At 39.2% G+C, this 22,784-nt stretch overlaps 3 protein-coding genes and 1 long non-coding RNA gene across 4 annotated transcripts in view; 1 reads left to right on the top strand and 3 right to left on the bottom strand.

The window, feature by feature from the left end:
• Positions 1 to 7,922, bottom strand: part of LOC130565183 (immunoglobulin superfamily member 11-like) — a gene marked incomplete at its 3' end in the record, with an annotated part of 195,667 nt that extends 187,745 nt beyond the window's left edge. Inside the window, exon 1 of the mRNA XM_057351769.1 lies at positions 7,337 to 7,922. The remainder of the gene's footprint in view (positions 1 to 7,336) is intronic.
• Positions 7,923 to 9,750: 1,828 nt separating this feature from the next.
• LOC130564440 (putative uncharacterized protein DDB_G0292636) lies at positions 9,751 to 12,399 on the bottom strand. The gene is made up of 4 exons (XM_057350525.1): positions 12,266 to 12,399; positions 12,078 to 12,178; positions 11,572 to 11,730; positions 9,751 to 10,026 (listed from the first exon to the last, which is right to left on the bottom strand). The coding sequence occupies exons 1-4, from the start codon at positions 12,285 to 12,287 to the stop codon at positions 10,021 to 10,023; spliced, it is 288 nt and encodes a 95-aa protein (XP_057206508.1). The 5' UTR covers positions 12,288 to 12,399; the 3' UTR covers positions 9,751 to 10,020.
• Positions 12,400 to 13,288: 889 nt separating this feature from the next.
• LOC130564441 (uncharacterized) lies at positions 13,289 to 18,866 on the bottom strand. Its single transcript, XR_008964253.1, has 4 exons — positions 18,739 to 18,866; positions 18,494 to 18,654; positions 18,002 to 18,166; positions 13,289 to 16,751 (listed from the first exon to the last, which is right to left on the bottom strand). It is a non-coding gene; the product is annotated as an uncharacterized LOC130564441 (long non-coding RNA).
• Positions 18,867 to 20,229: 1,363 nt separating this feature from the next.
• Positions 20,230 to 22,764, top strand: LOC130564424 (uncharacterized). The gene has a single exon (XM_057350504.1). It carries the CDS (start codon positions 20,608 to 20,610, stop codon positions 22,762 to 22,764), a length of 2,157 nt encoding a protein of 718 aa, XP_057206487.1. The 5' UTR covers positions 20,230 to 20,607.
• The last annotated feature ends 20 nt before the right edge of the window (positions 22,765 to 22,784 follow it).

Below are 22,784 nucleotides of genomic sequence, written 5' to 3'. Positions count from 1 at the left end.
TATGCTATGCTAAAGTCTTCATCTCGACAACTTTAAAGGCGATTTTCTCAGTATTTAGATTTTTTACACCCTCAGATTCCAGAGTTTTAAATAGTTGTATCGTGGCCATTATATCGTCCTATTCTAACAAACCATATGGTACGCTTATTTATTCAGCTTTCAGATCTTGAAAAAAATCTAAATTTTGAAAAAATGACCCTGCATTGTTTCAAACATTTGTGTGTTAAAAACCGAAACAGGAAGTTCTTATGGGCCAGCGTTGGACAAGCTTTGTTTCCATCTTCCGAAGCGGTCTATAGCACTTCATGTTTTAATTAAAAGATATAAACTCTAACAATAGTAACTCTAACATTTCTCACATTCTGCCAAGACCATGTTTATATTTCACCTATAAGAAAAAAACTCTAAAACAAGGTTGATACTTTAATTAAACAGGAGAAATGAAAGAGCGACCTCTGAGCAACCACACTTTCCTCCGGGTGAACGGAGCACAGCAAATAAGTGAACATTGTGCCCTAAAACCACAGCATCACAAATGAAGAGGCAAACGTCCACTTGCACTAATGATCTATTTAAATCAGTCAGGGCTATTGATCAGACCCTAACGCAGTTTTCATGTTAACTGCCCAAAGCAAGAGCTCTCTGTGGTCACATATTGATACTGTCATGGTTCTGCCCACCTTGTCTTGCTTTTCTTGGCCTAGTGGCAGAACCATGATAGAACCTCTTGTTTTATGTGGAGAGTGACGTTTTGTCCCTGTTGGTCTTCCACTCTCCGGTGTGGCGTCTTTTTTCCCGCCCTTTCGTCTCCTCGTTATTGTTTGTTAATTAGTTCATGTCCTGCACCTGTCCCCTCTTGATTTATCCCCTTTATAATGCCCTTGTGTCTTCTGTCTCGTGCTGGTTCATTGTACTGTCGTGTGTGTGTCATATGTGGTGAGTTCCTGTCTTGTCAGTGTAGTTTAGTTATTTTGTATTTAATTCAAGTGTTGTCTTAGTCTGGTTAGGTGTAGTTAGTCCTTGGTGTCATGTTTTATACCCTTGTGTTTTGTTTTGTTACCCCCACGTGGGTCTTTGTTTTGTATTTATATTTTATTAAATGTCTTGTTAACCCCTTACCCGCTGTCTGCACTTGGGTCCTCTGTCATTGTCTCCGTGTCCTCACCACCCACGTTCATGACAGAATGAACCAGCCATCGTCGGACCCAGCAGACAGAGGGATCTCAGCGGGAGGGGTCGATGCCGCCGGACTCCCTTCCAGGGTTGAATCCGCCGGACTCCCTTGGAGGGTAGAGGCCGCCGGGCTCCAGTCCAGAGTCGGGACCGCCGGACTCCCTTCCGGGGTCGAGACTGCCGGAACCCCGTCCAGGATCGAGACTGCCGGGCTTCCTTCCAGGGTTGAGGTCGTCGGATTCCCCTCCAGGGTTGAGGCCGCCGGTGTCCTGTTCCCGCTGAAGATCCCTGCCGGCCTCCCAGCTGGTGCCCAGGCCTGTCGAGTCGACTGTTTGTGTGTGTTTGTCCTTGTTTGCTGCCCAGCTGCCAGAGAGCGCTGCCCAGCCGTCGGAGATGCTGCCCAGCTGCCAGAGAGCACTGCCCAGCCGCCGACATCCTGTCCTGTCATGTCGACATCCAGGCCTGCCCAGCCGGTGATAGCTGGTCTCCCAGCCGGCCATCCAGCCGGCGCCATGTCCTGTCCAGCCGGCCATCCAGCCGGCGCCATGTCCTGTCCAGCCGGCCATCCAGCCGGCGCCATGTACTGTCCAGCCGGCCATCCAGCCGGCGCCATGTGTTGTCCAGCCAGCCTTCGTGCCGGCACCATGTCTTTGTTTGGACTTTTTTTTTCTATGTATCACGTTTTTGGTCATGTTTGTATAGTTATGTTTTATGTCACAGTCTGTGTAGTCTTGTTTGTTCCTTGAGGAGCATCAGGATGCTGCTCCTTAAGGAGGGGCTTCTGTCATGGTTCTGCCCACCTTGTCTTGCTTTTCTTGGCCTAGTGGCAGAACCATGATAGAACCTCTTGTTTTATGTGGAGAGTGACGTTTTGTCCCTGTTGGTCTTCCACTCTCCGGTGTGGCGTCTTTTTTCCCGCCCTTTCGTCTCCTCGTTATTGTTTGTTAATTAGTTCATGTCCTGCACCTGTCCCCTCTTGATTTATCCCCTTTATAATGCCCTTGTGTCTTCTGTCTCGTGCTGGTTCATTGTACTGTCGTGTGTGTGTCATATGTGGTGAGTTCCTGTCTTGTCAGTGTAGTTTAGTTATTTTGTATTTAATTCAAGTGTTGTCTTAGTCTGGTTAGGTGTAGTTAGTCCTTGGTGTCATGTTTTATACCCTTGTGTTTTGTTTTGTTACCCCCACGTGGGTCTTTGTTTTGTATTTATATTTTATTAAATGTCTTGTTAACCCCTTACCCGCTGTCAGCACTTGGGTCCTCTGTCATTGTCTCCGTGTCCTCACCACCCACGTTCATGACAGATACTCATGATAGACACAGCAGGTGTAAAATTCTACACAAGATGGGTGGACATGATCCTGTTCTTTGTTTTAAGAGGCATTGTGCATCATTGTGTTATTTTGTCATTTTTGTGTTATAACATACAGTCAACAGCAATAGACACACTGTACCAATTATGAAATATAAACCGCCCAACACGTCATTCTTATCCTGACCAAAATCACTTCACCAAAATTACAATTTCTGAATTTACAAATAGGAACTTTGGAGGATGAATGGAATTCAGCATCATTACTGGAAGGTTGTTCAATCCGATCGGGACCTCTCTTCACCCACTGCTAGCAAGATCTTGCATTAAATATGTCTGTGAGCAAACAAGCACACCGCAGAACATGTTCTCAAACACATCTGCTGGACAATTTAACAAAACCCTTCCTTCAACAATCACAGCAGAACGAGCAGGAGTTTTATATATGAACAACACTGATAATACGCCAATGACCTCATCATTAATATTATGTGTGAGCATACAGTATACTTGCTTTATATGCTATGTTTTGTTTTACTTCAAGCAAAAAATAAATATTCTTAACAAGCGATATTTTAAAAACAAACACAGAAATATTGTACATTAATGATGGTTGCAAAGCTGAGCAAACAGAGATAATGAGAACTTTAGTTCTGCGTAAAAACTGTATGTGCAGTATAAAGTAGGCTACGCATCATTAAGCATTTAAATAAATAGTATGCTATGCTGGACATTGTCGTCACATGACTAGGGATGGGTATCGTTAAGATTTTATCGATACCGATATCGATACTGCTTATCGCTACCGGTACTTATCAATACTGTTATTGATACTACGCTCTATAATTTGATGCAAAAAACACATGATGTGAAAAGATGTTAAACATTTTAAGTTTCTTTATTACAGCTGAGCTTTAGAACTGCAGTTTACAAATGCTTCTGAGCAAACAGAAAAAGCCACATAACAAAACGTGTGTGTGTTCCTTAGCATACCACTTACTGCACTTAGCATGTGCATAGGAGCACATCATAATGTAATTCAACATATTTACTTTACAACACTATGGTTATTTGGCTGGTAGACCGTATTTCTTTTTTCTTTTCTGGTTTTAGTTCTACATAAATTTAAGTACTATTTTGTAAGCACGTAATTTTTTTTATTACATGTACTATTTTTTATAATTTTACTAGCACATTTACTTCAATTTACTAAAGTAAGTAAATATACTCCGTGGCCGAATTATTAAAAACAATGTTATAACTTGTTTTCAAATAAAGGACTTTTATTTTGACAGTTTGCCGCAACGGAACGGGTTGTTTGATGGAAGCTTCATTGTTGTGAAACGCCGACGCTGAAAGCTCCACATGCGCAACCATGCCACTCTTTCACTCATAAACACGCAAAACAAGCAGATTACAAATACATCGCGGAAATCATATGGTCCTAGATATCACACATACGTCGAGCAAACTTCGGCCATTCGGACATCATTCAGGGATGGAAAATGATAGGCAGCAGCCTCTTTGCCATTTAACACCCGAATACACAGAGATAAAACAAGTATCGATAATATTATCGTTTGTCATGAAGCTTATCGATACTCTGGTATCGACCCAATTATGTACCGGTTCTCGGTACCCATCCCTACACATGACCTCATTGTGTTACATTTTTAAGAAATTATATCATAAACATATATGGAAGGTAAATCCTGCCAAATTTAAATAAATTAATTAAACGATGAAAATGAAACCAGACTAGCAATTTCATTATATGCGCATAATATGTGCCAAAATGAAAAATACAATGGAATGATTTTATTTTCATTTTTACACTGACTAAATTCAATTTTTCAAATTGAAAAAGAAAATGCAATTGGTGATTTGACATTTCATTTACACTAAAGTCTCGAGGCAAGACTGCCAATATGAAAATGCAAATGTGAAAAAGAAATTGCAAAAACATTTTTACAGAGGTTTTTATTAATGCTCACGCAATAATACTTACTGACACAATTCAAATGAAAATATAAAGTTTGATTTTCATTTGATTTTCTCTTATTTCATTTTCAAAGTCATGCAAAACACATGTTAATCAGTGGGTGTGGATGAGCGTCTGCATTACTGGGAACGCCCACAAAAACATCAGAGAGAGGCACTATTCTCTAAAGAGAGTTCATTTAAAGTTTTATTGTTCTTTAAAGTGAGCTAAACTCAACCATACAGACAATGATTTTAAACTAAATTCACTCTATCTAGAGATGTTTAAAGTTGTTTTGCTCTGATCCAGATCAAACACACGTGGTTAGTCATGGTTATGGATTACATACGATTCTCTACATTCAACTCTACAGGACAGTGGCTCTCAGATTGGACATTCTACTTGAGAATTGTTTTGGACCGATCACGAATGAAGAGTTTTACAGCAAGACTCTAGCGAAATGAGATCACAGAATCTGAACACCGGACCCCCTCAACCTCTTGAAGGTGATTCGCCTTCTTTCTCAAAAGTCTCAAATCATTTATTCATTCCTCTTTCCTGAACCCAAAGATGGCAAGAATCCTATCACGTCTCTCTCTCAGGCACTTTGCTAGCAGTCCCAATGGTCGTTTAATTTTTGAGTGGATATTTTTAGCTGAAGATAATCGAGGTGGAAACTTCCATCTGTCCTCTGCACATTCCAGCTGCTCCACTTTTCAGCAGAAAAAAGAAAATAAGGGTAAAAGCCACATATTGGCATCATCATCATCACAATCCTGGACCTTGCTTTGAAAAACACAAGATGAACGGCTAAATGCATCACATTAGTTTTGTAATGTATGGACATATCCACAGCTTTTGCTCGGTGTCACAAGAGGCCAAAAGCTTAAATAAATACAAATACTAAATGTCACAAATCACAATTTTAGAAATGCCGGGTCTGTGGGATTTCCATGGCTGCTTAAACTTATTCAAAGCGTTTTTCTGTGAAAAAACTATCAACTTAATATACAACGCAAGTCATACGTCAAAACAGTAGAAATTATCGTATTTTCATTTTAAGCATGCAAAATTAACATGATGCCCGACCGGACAGAAGGAAACCAGTCCTAGCTCATTTCTTTCCAAGCATATCTGTTCATTTACAAAAGTAAATCCATTTTAATGTGAATTCAGTTATATTTAATATAATTGGCAGTATTGATCTGTTCACTGGTGTGTTTCACAGACCCAGTGCAGACAGGCAGGCAGAATGATACGATTAATAGGACTCACTGGCACAGAACAACCCCCCCCCTCTCCCTCTCTCTCTCTCTCTCTCTCTCTCTCTCTCTCTCTCTCTCTCTCTCTCTCTCTCTCTCTCTCTCTCTCTCTCTCTCTCTCTCTCTCTCTCTCTCTCTCTCTCTCTCTCTCTCTCTCTCTCTCTCAAAACAACAAATCATTCATCTTACTTTGACTTCTATTACTGATGACTTGCTCAGTGACAGAATGTAACTCACCCGATCTACTTTTTTTTTGAAGTTCAGGCCAGCATGGCCATTTATTCCTCACATGCCCTCAAGGTGCCTCTCTGTGGCTTCATACATGCCTGGCCATTTCCTAATGGCAGAAGATGCAAAATTAATGACCGCAGATCCGGTGACCATGTGCGGGACACATCTCTAAACTGACAGTGACAGCTAAGCGGGAAATGCAGTTCTAGAAGATGGAATCCAAAGACATTCCTACAAAGAGATCCATAACATCAGACACGTACGAAGCCGGGGCTTCATCTGAGCTCTCGTGATAAATTACGAGCGCATGTAGCTTTGAAGTGCTCTGTAAATGGAGCGTGCACTAGAGATGACAACAGCGCGTATTTGTTCTGTGGGATCGTAACAGGGATGTACCAACAAATGGAATCACACACATGCATGTATTAATGAGACATATCCGAAAAGATATTTCTAATTCTCGGTTGAGCATATATAATATTGCCTTTCCGATAATGAAGACAATCAGATGAGCAATAAAACAAAATCAATAAGGTCAACAAAGACACTGTGCTGCACTGAGAAACACACAAACAATAAATTATAGGGGTGGAAAGGTTGGGGAATTTGTCACCTCCAAATACTTGAAATTCTACAATTTAGGAAATTTTACAATCAAGGAAAACTGCAAACTGCTCTGGTCCTGCTCTGCAACAGTACAAATTCTATGTTCCTCGAATGTAATAGGAGACCTTAAAGTTCATGAGATGCCACAGAAATTCCAAAGAAACCACAAGAGGGTCACTTTCCCTTCTCAACAAATTTGAGCAAGAACCAACACACTGCTTTAAACAACCGATTATGCAAACTTGAACAAACCATGATGAACTGAAAACCACTACACAAATCCACAACCTGAGACTTTATGAGAGAAATTACTTAATGACACTAGTCACCATATAGCGTCTATCATATGCTATCACATGAATTCAACTGTGGGTGGCACAATGAAATGTGTTTGTGTGTGTATGTGTCACGTGTGGTGCAGTGCTCTTCATAATCTCGTTGGATTACAGCTCTCAAACCTGAGCCGTCTGGCCCGTCCGTGTCTCTGTGTATCTGCTTCCTATCCATGACACACTAACAATTTGACAAAATAAAGCTTTGTGTTGTTCAGATAATACACACAACAGCTGTGTGCCAAAATATACAAACAATCAAATCCAGTGTATGCGTATGTGTAAATCACTAACAAGAGATTTTAAGAGGAGCTGGTTAGAACAAATTTAAAGCAATATTATACCACACACACACAGTGGACAGAACTTTTATCTTTCATACACAAGGTAAACTGTATATACTTTTGGTACAAAAACACTTAAGTTACTGATAAACCTACCGTCGACACGAAAGAAGAACAGCCAAGCAATCCATAGATCAGAATTGTGAAATTTCAGCATTTTCTGACGGAAAGTCGCCTTGTAGTTAAATTCAAAGTCAGTCAGAATTTCTCCACAGTTTGCTCGTCGTGAAATAGCAGTCCATTAGAACGTAATTAAAGCGTGTTAAACGTTTAAATATCATGACATACAAAGCACAAAGCGTTAAAAGTCCACCTAAATTGGCGACAACGCGTCTCCACCGTCCGCATAAAATTCCCTCAGACAACTCGGGAGCGCGCGCGGATCCGCCGACAATGTGTCAGGTTCAGTGTGTACCGGAGGGTTCGGTTCTGTTCTTCAGCACACATCCACCCGTTACCTGCGCTGCGTTCACATGTCTGTGACACTAAACCGGAGAAACGTGCACCGGATCCGAGAGAGGACCGTGACCGCTGCCGCCGTGATTGTGAACCTCACTGACTGACTGACGGTTGGCCTGTTGCCTGGAGACCGCTGACGCCATCCGAAGCGCGAGGGAACTGTGCCCCCTCTTGCTTTACTAGAGGCAACGCGCACGCACGGACGTACGTATGGCGGCTGCGCCGCGCCCCGATGTGACTGCGCGTCAAGTGTGCGCAGGGTGGATCCGAATGAGACTTTATGGAAGTCTAATAGTGAGTCTAAAGAGACCTGTCAATAAAATGTGCGGTTAGGATTTTACTTGAAAAACAAAATAGGCCTCACAAACACATTAAGTATATATATTATATATAATATATATATATATATAATATATATATATATATATATATATATAAATCAATATATATATATATATATATATATATATTACTGTACAGTCACTTCTTCATTTCTTTATTTTTTCTACATGTTAAAATAGTTACCTTTCAAAATTGGAATAATATTGCTAATGGTATTCTTTTAATTTTTACAAATGTAATTAAATATTTAAGCGTACACCTTGAAATCTGTTTTTAAAGATCATGGGAAACATTTGTCACCTCAATTTAGTCAAGTATCCTTTAAAAAGAAGCATTTTATCAAATATCATTAATTTCGTGGTATTACGATTTTGTGGAGACATTTATTGGTTCCCATAATGTAGCGTTTACCCTTACCATACACCCATGCATGCACATTTGCATGCGCATACTCATAATTGTGTTCTTATAATAGGCTCTAATTTAGACAGCTCAAAAATTAACCTTAAAAAATATAATTAATTATTTAATTAAAACTGATCAATAAACCTGTTTGAACTGAGAATCAATATAACCTGTTTAGCATCAAGCTGACAAATAAAAAATCTCTGAGGACTCTGCACATGTGCTGGGTTGATTTTGCTGATGTTCTGATCTCTGATCAGACTGCACTGATCTCAGAATGCCTAAACAACCAGAACTTTCTTTTTTCCGATTAAACTTTCAGCATATCCACTGCTCTGTTTGATGAAATATGCATGCTGAAGATCGACAGGGTGTGGCTGAAAAAAAAACATGCAACATGGCGCTTTGCATTTATCCTGCGGGCATTTGGCACGGAATGAGAGAAAAAGACGTGTCATCGTCTGACGGACAGAGAGAGATTTCTCTCTTCTCCGCCTATGGGCAACAGTGGGTCCGTTCTCTTATCTCTGGCACAGTTTGTTCTCAGCCCAGCAACGGAGGTCCAAAACACAGTTTGGAAGCTGAAGCCCTGCTGTTCAGATGAATTATCTATGCTGTTCTCAAACATTAACGAATAAGCATACAAATTGTGCTTAAAAGAGACAGATCTGTGCTAAAACCCCTAAAATGAAGCATCACTGTGTCGATGAGGTGTCAAGCCGGTCACCAAGAGATATCCTATTTGTGAATCTTACAAATGAAGACATTTTAACATCTATGCTTTAACCTAAATTATGGACTTCTCTTTATATAGGCCTAGTGACATTCAGCAAATAATCAAAACTCAGTGATGCTAAATTGCTTTGGTGAACTTTGTTAGTTTTGGGACAGAGGTTTGCTTCGGTTGTATAATTTATGCTCCGCTATGACTGAAGAGAGCACAGCCACCAGCGCGTGCTCGAACAAACATCGGAGCAGAAAATGACCCAAACAGGAATTTTGTGCCGTAGGATAGAGGTACTTGTCTGAAGGTTGCTATTCACAACCCATAACATGACAAATACATAATATCTAAAAAAAAAAAAGATGGAACTTGATTGGATTGTGAAAAGTGAAGCATTGTATTTCGTTTTGTTATAACAGGCACCAATTATGAACAAGGGTAAATTTTGCATTTCATTAAAAAAGAAAAATCAATAATATTTATTTTTAAATATTAAACCATACCCTAACTCACCGAAATAATACTTCTCCAACTATCAGCCAGCAAAATGAGTTTATAAAAAGACAAAATGGAAACAGAATATTTAAGGAGCCATGTTTATTTAACCAGCAAGCACTTTTACACAAAATAAAGATCAGCCACATTATCCTCAGTGTTCAGAGACAATGAAGATTTCACATGTGAGTGACGCCACCTTGTGGATGTCTTTTGAATTGCATCCTAGGACTCTTCCACAGGGACTGGGACTTCTTTCAACAGGTTTTATTTTATTTAAAATGATCAGATTGTGTTTCACTAGATAAATTACAATGCAGGAATCAAGTATTGTGTAAATGTCCGCAGTCTTGCTTTAGTCCTACAAAAAAAAAGACAAAAAGAGAAATTGTCAAATTTAAGTCATAGAATGCACACAGTAATGTTTGCAACAACTAAAAAGAAAACTTATTGTATACCGTGCTTCAAGTCACAGCATCCTTACTAAACAGATCAAATAAACTGTGTTGGAGTCTGTACGCTATCAGTGTGAGATTTTATAAGAGCTCAGTCATTCTCTTGGCAGCGAGCATTGACTGACAGACACACGATTTTATCATTACAGCATCTGTCTGCTGTAATGTCCTACACGAGTTGACTACAAAACACATCAGCACACGCTCTGAATTCTGAAAGAGCAAATAACACGACCAAAATCCCTTCACTGGACTGATACCTGTACAATTTATTTCAAAAGTCATCTCTCTGTAACATTGCACATTCATACATGTTTAATATTCAGGTAAAAAGTAAGCTGGTACGCTTGGTAAAAATACATTTAGTCAATTAGCAGACGCTTTTAATAGCGATGAAGACCACGAGGAGAAAATACTATTTGTCCCTTGATTCAATGTATGAATAGTCTGTTCTCAGAGAAGCACATAAAATATTAGCTGACCCACTTCATGCATTGCATACGGAGTACGAATTGTTACCTTCTGGAAGAAGATACAAACTCCCAATGTGTAGGTATAATCATTTTAAGAAGTATTTTATACCTACAGTATTTCAATCAAAATGTTAAATGATGAATGAGTGTTGCAATTTTTTTTTGTATTGTTGTGTTTGTGTCTTTTTAAAGATTGGTCAATGTAAACACTTTGAGTCCAACACAAATTCCCCCCTGGGAAAGAATAGAGTGTATTTCGTTTCGTTTTTAATTTGCGGCAGAGGCATCTGCAAAATATATTCCTATTGATTTTTGACTTTTCCAAGGGTTAAGACTAAGAATCATAGGTACACATCAAGGGTGTTCAGGACACTCAAAGTCTGGATGGAGGTGCAGCATTATTGAGCGCTGTTGTGAGCGTAATTGCGATTATAAAAACACAACAACGTGTAGAATAAACCAGTCTGTCCACAATACCAGCGGTGAGACCACAGCGGTCCGTGACTGAGAATACTTGACTTCTGTCCAGAGGCAGACTCTGTTTGCATACTGACAGAACAGGTTACTCTTCAGTTGACAAGCTTTCCGCATCATTATTCAGCGTGTTTGCATAAAGACCTCTCCCTCTCTATCTGAATAAAGTGCAGTTATTTTGTAAACACTTTTGCAGGTGTGTCTCAGAATCGTGATAACGTTTTAAACATAAAAATGTTGCATGGGGGTGGAATAAGCATCAGCACGTCTAAAACATGTCAGGACCACACCTCAAGATCGGCCGGTTTTACGAGAAAGCTTTATCAGGTGTTTATGGAGCCCAACCCGTGTCCATTTGGTCATGACGTGCATCTGCCGTAGCTTCTCTGGGGTCACAGGTGTGTTTTGTGCTCATAAACTGAGACCTAAACTTTGATTCCTTATATCAAAGTGCAACACTATTTAATCCCTAATACACTTATAACATCCGTATGTATGTATTACCTCATCACTGGAGGAGGAAGAGGAACTGTGGCCGCCCTTCTTCTTGTGCTCTTTGTCTTTCTTCTTCTTCTTGTCCTTGTCTTTGTGCTCTTTGTCTTTGTGTTGGTCTTTATGTTCTTTGTGTTTGTGTTTGTCTTTGTCCTTGTCTTTGGAATCACTCTAAATGTTTAAAACAATATACATTTTTCAAGACGCACAATTAGACTTCCTCTATGTCCATAAACTCTCCACATATTGACCTCTGAGGCCTGAAAAACACTTCTGAACAAGCCTGTTTTCATCAATGCATCCCATTTTCAATTAAATAAAATAGCCGTATAACATTATATAAAGGAGTATTTTTAACATTATATATGTAATATGATCAGATTGTCATGTTGATGTTACTGTAACAGAGGGAAAACACGGCAGTCGGGAAACCGCAATCGACTCGTATGATTACAATGTCAATCGTTTTGTTTCTGATTCAATCGTTCCAATGGATTATAATAACTAAACACGCTCACCTTATCTTTGCTTTTGTCTTTATCTTTATCCTTTTTTCCAAATCCGAAGATTCCCTGTACCTCTTTCCCTTCACTCTTCTTCACCTCATCGCCTCCAACAGCTGCAGAGAAATATACAAAGAGAATTAAAATCGTTCCAGTGTGAAATTAAGGGATTAAAACACCAATCGAGTGTCGTAAAAAATTACCTGCGTTCAGATCGAAAGACATGACCGAAGATTTCTGATTGAAACCTGACTGCTCTCCTCACAGGATTTCCTCGACTTGTGTTTTTAAATCAGTTTCTCCTCCCTCAACCTGACAAGGTGAGCGTGGGCGTCATGAATATTCATTACGTTGTTTGTTTATCCACGCGATTGTCTTAAACGCGATGTGGTCACGTTGTCAGACGAAAATCGTAAAGGCGTGGTGTATAAATTGCTTATGCTTTACGCAAATCTATAGTTAGAATTTTTGTGTCTCACATTACATGTTATAGGATATATGATTATATTAGGCTATATCTCATCATATTCGCGATGATGTATCAGTAATACACGTTTATATTCATATTCTGCTATTTAAAATAAGAAAAATAATCTGCAATTTTATGTTTAAGACATAGATGGCGATATAGAGGCAAATGTTACGATTGCAGTTTTTTATTTTAATACTTCAACATTACAATCAAAAATAGGCATACAATTCAAAATAGCCTATGCAAATTGATTGCAGTTTTACATGCTCGTATTTAGGCGTCTCGTGTCACTCGCGGGTTGAGTAGCCTACATTGTTTTTAGTAAAATGCTCTTATAATAATATTTTATTAAAACACCACAGGCTGTATAAAGCAGAACTAGTTCTCTCTTTGGGCACAAATCTAAAAGGAATAATCGCTTCACACTCATAAGTGATGAGATAACAATGTCACTGTTATTACAGAAAACTCTAAACAGTCATTACTTTTAACACAGGTTATCCAGTGTTCAAAACTTTGCACAAATAATCTTAACATTTACAGAATAACTTGTTCAAATAACTCATTTATCATGAAATATCATATGAACATTACTTTAGATCATCCACACACAATAAATCCATATTTTCATTGTGTAGTTGTTAGTACAATCATTTAATATAGTTGTATAAAATATATGATATAGGTTTCATTATAGTTTTACAAGTACTTACAGTGCAATAGAACTAGACAAGAGTAGTATAGACACAGTGGAGTCATTGAACAAACTGTTTATTACAGTAATGAAACAATCACAACATTTTTTCTCCAGAAATTGAAAGTTTGAAAGCAATAAAAAAGCAAGCAAAAGTGTTCAAAAGCAAAACTACACAACAGGAAAATGTCATCTGGAGTGCTCCTCACTGCACGTCTATGTTTTCATCACGCCTTTCTTGTGGATTTGGCCACAGGTTCTCATCCACATCGCACTGGATATTTTCATTAGCTAGACATCTAGGGAAAAATCTCCTGGCATGGCTAATCCAAGCCGGACATTGGTCTGCCATGATGTCATTGCAAGCATCATCCATGGCCTGGAGAAGAGTGACTTGTTCATGATGGTGCCTATCATATACCTTCCACCTCCATGTGAAGAACAATTCCTCTATTGGGTTTAGGAAAGGGAAGTATGGCAGTAAATACAATGTGACAAATTGCCGATGGGCCTGAAACCATGCCTGCACCATTCGAGCATGGTGAAACTGAATATTATCCCAGACGATTACATAGGTCACACCATCAGCTCTACAAACCTGATTTAGCTCATCAAGGAAGTCTACAAGAAGATGTGCATTATATTGTAAGACCCAACAAGAGGTCTGCGTCCTACCACACCATCTTCCGATATTGCCACACTCATTGTGATGTTGGCTCCACGTTGTCCAGGTACTTGGATGGTTGCTCGCTGGCCAATTATATTCCGACCTCTTCTCCTTGTTTTGGCCAGATTACAGTAAAGCCTCATCCAAAAATATGAATTTGTGATGGTTTTCATCAGCTTCCAGCTCCATCACCCTCTAAAAAGATCATTACAGCTAAAACACAATGACTGATTACAATGACTGAGTTTTGAGGATCTCCCAACACACACACAATAGTCATCTTACTGTAAACCTAAACATACACAATCCTCAGTTGTTTCACTCGATCTGCATTTCTTTCAAAAGTCACCCGGTATAGCGGTTTTAAAGACACCCGATGTCTTTTCAGCACACGGGCAATAGTTGGCAATCTTATGGCTTCCACATTGTTGAAAAGGTCATTATTGTCCAAGATGTGCTGCCGGATTTGAACCACAGCCGAACCACCGAACCAAATTGACAACAGCCTGCTTTTGTTGGTCAGTCAGAATTTTGCTTCTGCCACCTCTATTTGGCCTAGTCTCTATTCTGCAGGGGCAAAGTCACAGCAAGAACAAATTTACAGTAATCCCATTACATACTGTGGTACACTGCAGTGCTGCATACAGTCATTTGACAGTTGAAAGATGCTTAATGTTTAGTGCATTCTGAAGACGTACCGGTTCTCATTCTGGAAAGTTCTGATGATTGAGGCCACAGTTGATCTTCTGAGATTTGGTTAAATTGTTGTAGCTGCCTCACTCATTGTCATGCCGTGATTAATGAAATAGTCTACAACTATATATTTCTTATTTCATTAGAAGCCCTATGCTGTTGCCGGTGTCTAGGTCTGTGATCTTGTCCTCTTCCACGTTCACCCACTCAAGTATATGTCAAGTATAAAAATGTGGTCTGTAAAAAATGGTGCATCAGACCATAGAAACTATGTTTGATAAAGAATGATGTTGAAATACTACATCTATAATAATGGTGTCCAGCTGGGCCATGTTCTTTGGTAATTGGTGTCAATTTATCTAGTTATCCTGAAAATGTCATGTTCTAAATGTGCCAAGTTGTTCCTCAGTTCATAAAAACTATGCATTAAAAATAAAGCAGTCGTTGCTTATCATTTTGCAGATTTTATCAATTGACAGTTAGATCATTGTAATGTAATGAACAGACAGTCACATCAGATGTAATGTTTGAATTGCATTTTGAAATGGGAATACATTGATGTTAAGCTGTGTCATTTTGATCAGGTGGTTTTAGCTCAATGACCAGATAATATTTGGTTTGTGAGTATTGTATCGAAGCAAGTTTTAAGAGTTTTGAAAAATGTGCATTTTGATCATCGGTTGTGAATTTTGTGTCTATAGTTTTGAAAAATGACATCAAGGTTCTGAAATTGGTGACAAAATGATTGAAAAAAACTGTAATATATAAATATTATAACTTATATTTATAGTATTATTACAAATATAGACACATTTTAAAATATTTACATCATTCACACAGTCTTAAAATTTAATTGTAACACATTTTACGTGATGTTTATGGTGTACTTTAGAATTAGAACTTTAAGGTTCTACGTAATTAATATTGCATATAGGAATTTATAGTCTGTTTAAAATTTGACCTGTTTTTCTCTCTCCTTTATCTTAAATGTGTGCTTTCACTGTGCGTGCGTGTCTGTGTGTGTGCGTGCTTGTCTCTGTGTCATGGTTCTGCCCCATCTTGTCTTGCTTTTCTTGAGCTAGTGGCAGAACCATGACAGAACCTCTTGTTTTACGTGGAGAGAGAAGTTTTGGCCCACTTGGCCTTCCACATTCTCTTTCTCTCCGGTGTCCCGTCTCTGTTCCCGCCATTTCGTATCCTTAATTGCTCGTTATTGGTTTCATGCCCCACACCTGTTCCCTCTTGATTTGTCCCCTTATTTAATGCCCCTGTGTCCTCTGTCTTGTGCTGGATCATTGCATTGCTGTGTCGTGCTTGTGTCATTGCATTGTTGTGTCGTGCTTGTGTCATTGCATTGTTGTGTCGTGCTTGTGTCATTGCATTGTTGTGTCGTGCTTGTGTCATGTGGGTGAGTTCCTGTCATGTCATGTCCTGTCCTGACCTGTAGTTAGTCTAGTTTATTGTGGTTAATGTCAAGTGTTGTTATCTTAGTTTATTTAGTCCTTGTTCCTGTTTCCATGTTTTGTTATGTTCCCCATCGTGGGTTTTTGTTTTGTAACTATATATTATTAAAGTCTTGTATAACCCCTTACCTCCTGTCTGCACTTGGGTCCTCTGTCTCTCACCTCACCCACCCGAGAAACATGACACTCTGTGTGCGTGCGTGCGCGTCTGTGTGTGTGCATCTATGTGTGCGGGGAGCGTTTGTATGTCTGTCGTCTGTGTTTTCACATTTTTCTTGTTTTTACAGGTATAACTTTAATTGTTTTGCTTATAGTCAATATGTCTCATGTACAGCTGCTTTGTAACAATGAAAATTGTAAAAAAAAAAGCGCTATATAAATTGAATTGAGTATTGAAAACAAGGGAGACCAGGGCTAGTTGTCCCAAAATTGTAATAATATTTCTCAGGAAATGTTCAGTTTTGAATGTCAGTTTCTGTACAGACACAAACCTACTAAACATTTTCACCCTTATACACTTTTAAAACATGTTGACCTAACATTGACCTAAAGCAGGGTAAGCTGTCAACATTATGTGAGGCAAGTCGTCACAATAAAAACCTGCCGCTCAATGAACTTTTCTGTATTATGATTCAAAACTTCATAATTAGTAAGGTGTAGCAACTTCCCCGTGTGAGAAGTCTTCAGTCATGGTTTAATCCTACAGAAACAAAGAGAGAGACATTATCTTTAGGTTTTATGCATGCAAAATCATACATCTACTTAAAATACGTTGTGTTCTAGGTACGTTTAGAACAGCAAAATCTGTGTTGTCAATCACAGATTTTTCATTTTTTCACCTATGTGACATTTATATGTGATGTTTAAAGCACAGTTCACCCAAAAATGAAAATTCTGTCATCATTTACTCTCCCTTGAGTTGTTCCAAATCTGTATAAATTTCTTTGTTTTGATGAACACAGAGAAAAATATTTGGATGAATGCTTGTAACCAAACAGTTCTTGAACCCCATTGACTACCATAGTAGGAAAAATTACTTTATACATTTCTTTGTTCTGTCGAACACAAAGGAAGATATTTTGAAGAATGTAGGACAGCAAACAGTTCTGGGCCACTTTTGACTGCCAATGTCATTTTTCCTACTATGGTAGTTAATGGGGTCCAAGAACTGTTTGGTTACAAGCATTGGTCCAAATATCTTTCTTTGGAAGCAAAGACATTTATACAGATTTGGAACAACAAGAAAACAAGTAATTCATGACAGAATTTTAATTTTTTAGTGAACTATCCCTTTAATATAGATGTTTGTGATATTAAGTATCCTCGTGTTAACAGAACACGTTATTTTATGTGATGCTTTAGGTGTGTCTTAATATGTGTGTAATATTTCTGCGGGGCTGGGCATAATTTTACAACAGCACATGTGTTAGATTTTGATACTGCAGTACTGTATGCATTTATGTATTTTTATATATAACACCTTATTTAGAATATATGACGCAGATAAAAAAATAAATGCACCATTAAAATTTGTCACTGATTATTTTTTTAAACAGGTGTAATGGAAAGTGAAGTTTAATTGTTTATTGATGCTCTTGCGTTCAGCTGATGTGATGTGTGTATATTCAACATTCTTGACACTATGACACCTTGACCTAAAATTACTCATCCTGTTCAACCCTGTAATTATGTTGGAATGTTGTGTGAGAGGGAAAGTACTGTCAGAAGAGCCCCTGAAGGATAAAATGACTGTCCTGACTCATCTGAAATGTATGTTTGGACCACACCTCAGCCCGTGTTAAACGACACACGCAGCCCAACCCACATCCTCTGGGTTAACTGACATATTTAAAGAATCAACCACCGAGACAAACTTTACATTTCATATGAATCGTCTTTTGCTAAATTAAGTCTTTCCAGAATCCTCAGGAGTAACAGAAGAGGGTTTACCTCATCACTGGATGAAGATGAAGACCTGTGACCCCGACCACGTCCCCGACCGTGTCCACGTCCATGACCATGGCCGTGTCCGTGACCCTTTTTGTGTTCTTTGTCTTTCTTCTTGTCTTTGTTTTTAGTCTTCTCCTTCTCTTTGTCTTTTTCTTTGCAATCACTCTGAAGACACAATGACATATACAGTAACAACAGCATTCATGTATTACACATCCATACATTCCTTTAGGGATCTGAATCTGCTTTTCAATTGTGAATCTCATCAAATGTTGAGATTGCAAAGTCGAATTATTCATTTGAATAAATAATTTGCTCAATTTGTCTCGTCATGGACATTTGCTAGGATTCTCGAACTTAAACTATGTCCAGTTGCTGTTGAGAACATTCTCTTTCTTTATATTTAAATAATTGTTTAGACCGTTTTGGTCTGTTTTTAGAAGATAGCCTATTTTTAGAAGGTATCCTCATATTTGTTTTCTATATTCTCACCTTGTCTGTGCATTCTTTATCTTTGAGTTCTTTGTCTTTGCTCTCTTTATCTTTATCTTCTTTCTCCTTCTCTTTGTCCTTGTCTTTTTTTCCAAAACCAAAGATGCCCTCCACCTCTTGGCCCTCTGCCTTCTTTAGCTCTCCTTCTTCACCTCAAACAGCTGGAAGAAAAACACAAAGGGAATGAAACTATTAGTTAACTTTTGAAATCAATCAAAAAAAAAAAAAAACAGTCTGCTGTTTACCTGAGCCCAGATCGAACTCCATGATAAAGCAGCTCTCAGTATCATCGGATTTATTTTACCAAAGTATTTATATGATTTGTGTTCTTCAGCGTGAACCCACCCCAGAGTTTCCACCCACATGCGTGTGAAAACATCCACGCCCAGCTCACGAATATTAATGAAGTAACCTGACATTCACGTAGCTGATTGGTAGATTGCAATGAAGACCTTACAACATGGCATTTTTTAAGTTATTTGATAAAGCTTTCAAACCCTCTCTGTTCAAATACACTTATGAAGTGTACCCAAGACTTTCACTCACCACACTTGGAACCTTTCAGGAAACAGAAAGATCCTTCAGATGTTAAAGGTTCTTTATGCATCCATTTAGACAAAAAGGTTCTTTTATGACATCTTGAAGCACCTTTATATTTAAGAGTGTACACCTGCACAGAATAGGTATATACATATTTGACAAAGTATATGAGATGTATGTCAAAGTAAACTTATCCTGAAAGTTTGAAAATGGTCTTGGACATAAACTGGATTAACCAACAAAACCAGTTTATAAACGGGCTCCCCCATCAGCGCAGGTCTGGTATCATATTTAAATGGAAGAAGAGCTTGGGTGTGTCTCATTTCATGCAGTTCTTTTGTTCAAACGCTCTTTGATTTGCTGTTTTTACTCAGAAATCTTGCTCTGTTTGCTGACAGGTTTTAACCTCAGATGTGTGATTTATACAACACAGATCCATGTGTAGTTTTAATATCTTGTGCTCATGTGTGTTTTGCATGTTCAAAGTCATTAATGTCATGTCAGAAATAACATTTTGTTAGCTTAAAAATATATTTTTCACTTTTATTCCAAAAAACTTCCCCGAATTGATCACATCCTGGTTGGGCCTGGGTTCTCCTGAGTTTTTTTTCTCCATTGGAGTTTTGGGTTCCTCGCCACCGTTTGCATACTGTTTTGCACGGTTCGCCTGGCCGGGGGTGCTGCTTTAGAATTAAAATTTTAAAGTTTTACTTAAGATTAATATTGCATAGAGGAATTTATAGTCTGTTTAATATTTGACCCGTGTTTCTCTCTCCTTTATCTTAAATGTGTGCTTCTCAGTGATAACCTGTGTGTGCGTGTGTGTGTGTTGTGCGTGCGTGTCTGTGCAGGCGTGTGTGTCTGCGCGTCCATGTGTGTGCGCGTTTGTGTGTTAGTACGTGTGCATATTGTGCGTGTGGAGTGTTTTGTGTGTGGGGTGTTTGAGTCGGAGTGTGTCTGTTTTCTGTGCTTTCACCTTTTTTGTTTCTACTTTTATAACTTTAAATGTTTTGCTTATAGTCAATATGTTTCATGTAAAGCTGCTTTGTAACAATGAAAATGGTAAAAAGCGATATATAAATAAAATTGACTTGACTTGTGTGGGAATATTTTTCAGATAAAAGTATGATTTAATTATCAATATAATCAATAAGTGTTTTCTTTCATTAAATCATTAAATCATTAAGCTGTGTGCTTTTGTGCTTAGGGGACATCCTACACTACACAATTATCTGTAGAAACATTATTTCTAATAAATAGTCAGTAAACTCATAAAGTACCAAACCAAAGTGTGGGTTGGAGTCCCTTGAGTCGGTAAACTAATAAAGAACCATTGAAATTGTGTGCGTTGTGGTAATCGCGTCTGGGACAAAAAAGGCCAGGGTGAAATAAATCCCTTTGAGTCGGCGAACTCCAAATATTCGGAATATTCCAAAATTGTTTGTTATATGTTTGAATGTTTTGAAAAAGTGAATGCAATTGTTGATGTGAAAATTAATGTGAAAACTGATTTAACCGTGTGAAAATAGATACTGTATAATTTTTGCAAACTGTGAATAGAATTTGTGCGTAAAATGGCTGAATTTCGGAAAGAATGTGATGAATACGGGTGTCCGCCAGTATTGGTGCAGTGGCAAAATGTTACAAATATGCTTTTAGCACAGACAGAACCAAGAGATAGAAAACAGAGACAGAAAGTAATTGATAAGTGTTGGGTAGCATTGTGTGATGATTGTGGATGGGAAAATGCAGAAGAAGTGAGAATGCCTCTAGCACCAACAATCAGAGAAATGGAAAAGAAAGCACATAGTAAGTTACGGAGACATGTAGAAGAAAAAGATAAAATAAAATGGTATAACACAGGAAAACATGGTAGCGAAGAAGAAAATCTAAAGAAGAAACTTAGAGTGTGGACTAGAGTAGCGCTAACAACCACAGCACTCAGCTTGCAGAAACCACAGAGTAGAGAGAGAAAACAGGAAGTGAACAGCTCAGCAGCCAGAGAGAGAAATGAAGAGAATACAGGAAGTGCTCAGACTACCCCCTCTGCTCCGCCCCCAGAAAAACCCAACCCCACTTCATTATACCCAACCCTAAGCCACCCCCCTTCATACGAACCGCCCAAACAGCAGGTTGTAATGACAATTAATGGAGGAGAAATGGATGTTGAAGTAGGAGAAATGACTGGTAAAATAGACAGGATACGCAAGGAATTTGATGAATTAAAAACTACAGTGAACAAGGGTGTGGAAGACACATTAGTAAAAGCACGACGAGTTATGGAAGAAGTAGAGAGAACAAGATATGAACAGGAAGAGTCTGAGAAGGGTGACAATGAGAATACTGAAGAAGACATTATATTTGCAAAACTAATAAATACATCCACCCCTAATCCACAAGCAGGGACCAATATGCTAACAGGGCCAATACCAGTTCAATTTGCAGGGAAAATGACACTGGGTGAGCCAATAGCCCATAGGTTAAGGAGCAGGAAACAGCCAGGGCACCCAGACCATGAGGAAGAGAAGGAGGAAAGGGAACATTACCTGAACTATGACCCAAGTCGTCAACTACAGGTACCTCAAATGCAAGCACCATTAATGCAAAGACCAGGAGGGAATAAACAGTACCAACCATGGTCGCATAGTGACATGACAGCAATAGCAAGTAAATTGCCACCCATTACCTCAGGAGGCAGCAGATGGTTGAGTAAGCTGACAGCACTCAGCCATGGCACTGACTTGGCTTTGGGTGACTTGAGATGCCTGTTAGGTCAGATACTGACAGCCTCACAAATGCAAAATTTAGAGCTCGATGCAAATACTACATATGTTGCAAATGAGATACCATTTACCAGAATAAGCACTGTTGTAAGCCAAACTCTTCGTCGACTATATCCCGTGCCACCAACCGTGTACCAGAATATAAAATTCCGCATTAAGCCAGGTGAGACTGGAGCGGCTTATTATTTCCGTTGTGCTGCTGAGTGGGAACAAATGGTGGAGGAAAACAGTTTAAACAACCCTGTGACACGAGACATATTTAGAGCAGCAGTAATGACAGGAGCTCCAAATGGAGTAAAACAAGCAATGGAGAATAACCCAGATATCCCAGTGGCGAGTAACGAGGTATGGGAAAGACATTTAGTGCATCACACAGACAGAGCAGTGGAAAGAGCCAATAAAGAGGAAGAGGAACTAGAAAGAGTTAAAACCCAGTTGTTAAAATTGCAATTAGAAAAAGCCAAAAGTGAAGGGACAACCAAAAAGGCCAAGCAAATGCCACAACATACTCCCAATGCACCCCAACCCATAGACCCATATCAAGGACCCCCTTACAGTGGTTCTCCTTTTGGAGGACCGACACACCACCATCCATATAGCAACCCACATTATGCCCAAGGACCAAACCGTAGGCAGGGACCCCCCTGGAGAGGAAATGGACGAGGGCAGCCGGAAAGAGGGAGGGGAGGGTTTGAGAGGGACCAGTGTTTTGAGTGTGGTGGGTATGGACATTGGGCGAGAAATTGTCCACAAAAATCAGCACAGAGTCAAGGCCAGAGTAACGGTCCACCTGCGGGGGGATGGGGTCCCCGAAGAGGTGGCGCCGGTGGTCGTGGCAGGGGACCACAAACCCCACACAACCCGGGGCAACACTTCCCGTCACCTTCCAACCTACAGGCGCCTGTGCACCCAACATGGGGCCCGGAGGGTGGGGCGGAGGAATGTTGAAGGGGCCCACAGAGAACCAC

Source organism: Triplophysa rosa, linkage group LG14, assembly GCF_024868665.1.
Source record: "Triplophysa rosa linkage group LG14, Trosa_1v2, whole genome shotgun sequence".
Classification (NCBI taxonomy): Eukaryota; Metazoa; Chordata; class Actinopteri; order Cypriniformes; family Nemacheilidae; genus Triplophysa; species Triplophysa rosa.
The sequence above is the reverse complement of the archived record's forward strand: the minus strand, read 5'-3'. Positions and strand labels throughout refer to the sequence as shown.

Excerpts from the sequence above, each read along its gene's own strand:
- LOC130564440 (XM_057350525.1), bottom strand. The coding sequence starts at position 12,287 with ATGTCTTTCGATCTGAACGCAG. Across the intron at positions 12,179-12,265 it reads GTCTTTCGATCTGAACGCAG|CTGTTGGAGGCGATGAGGTG; the intron begins GTAATTTTTTAC and ends ATTTCTCTGCAG. Across the intron at positions 11,731-12,077 it reads AAGACAAAAGCAAAGATAAG|AGTGATTCCAAAGACAAGGA; the intron begins GTGAGCGTGTTT and ends TTAAACATTTAG.
- LOC130564424 (XM_057350504.1), top strand. The coding sequence starts at position 20,608 with ATGGCTGAATTTCGGAAAGAATGTGATGAATACGGGTGTCCGCCAGTA.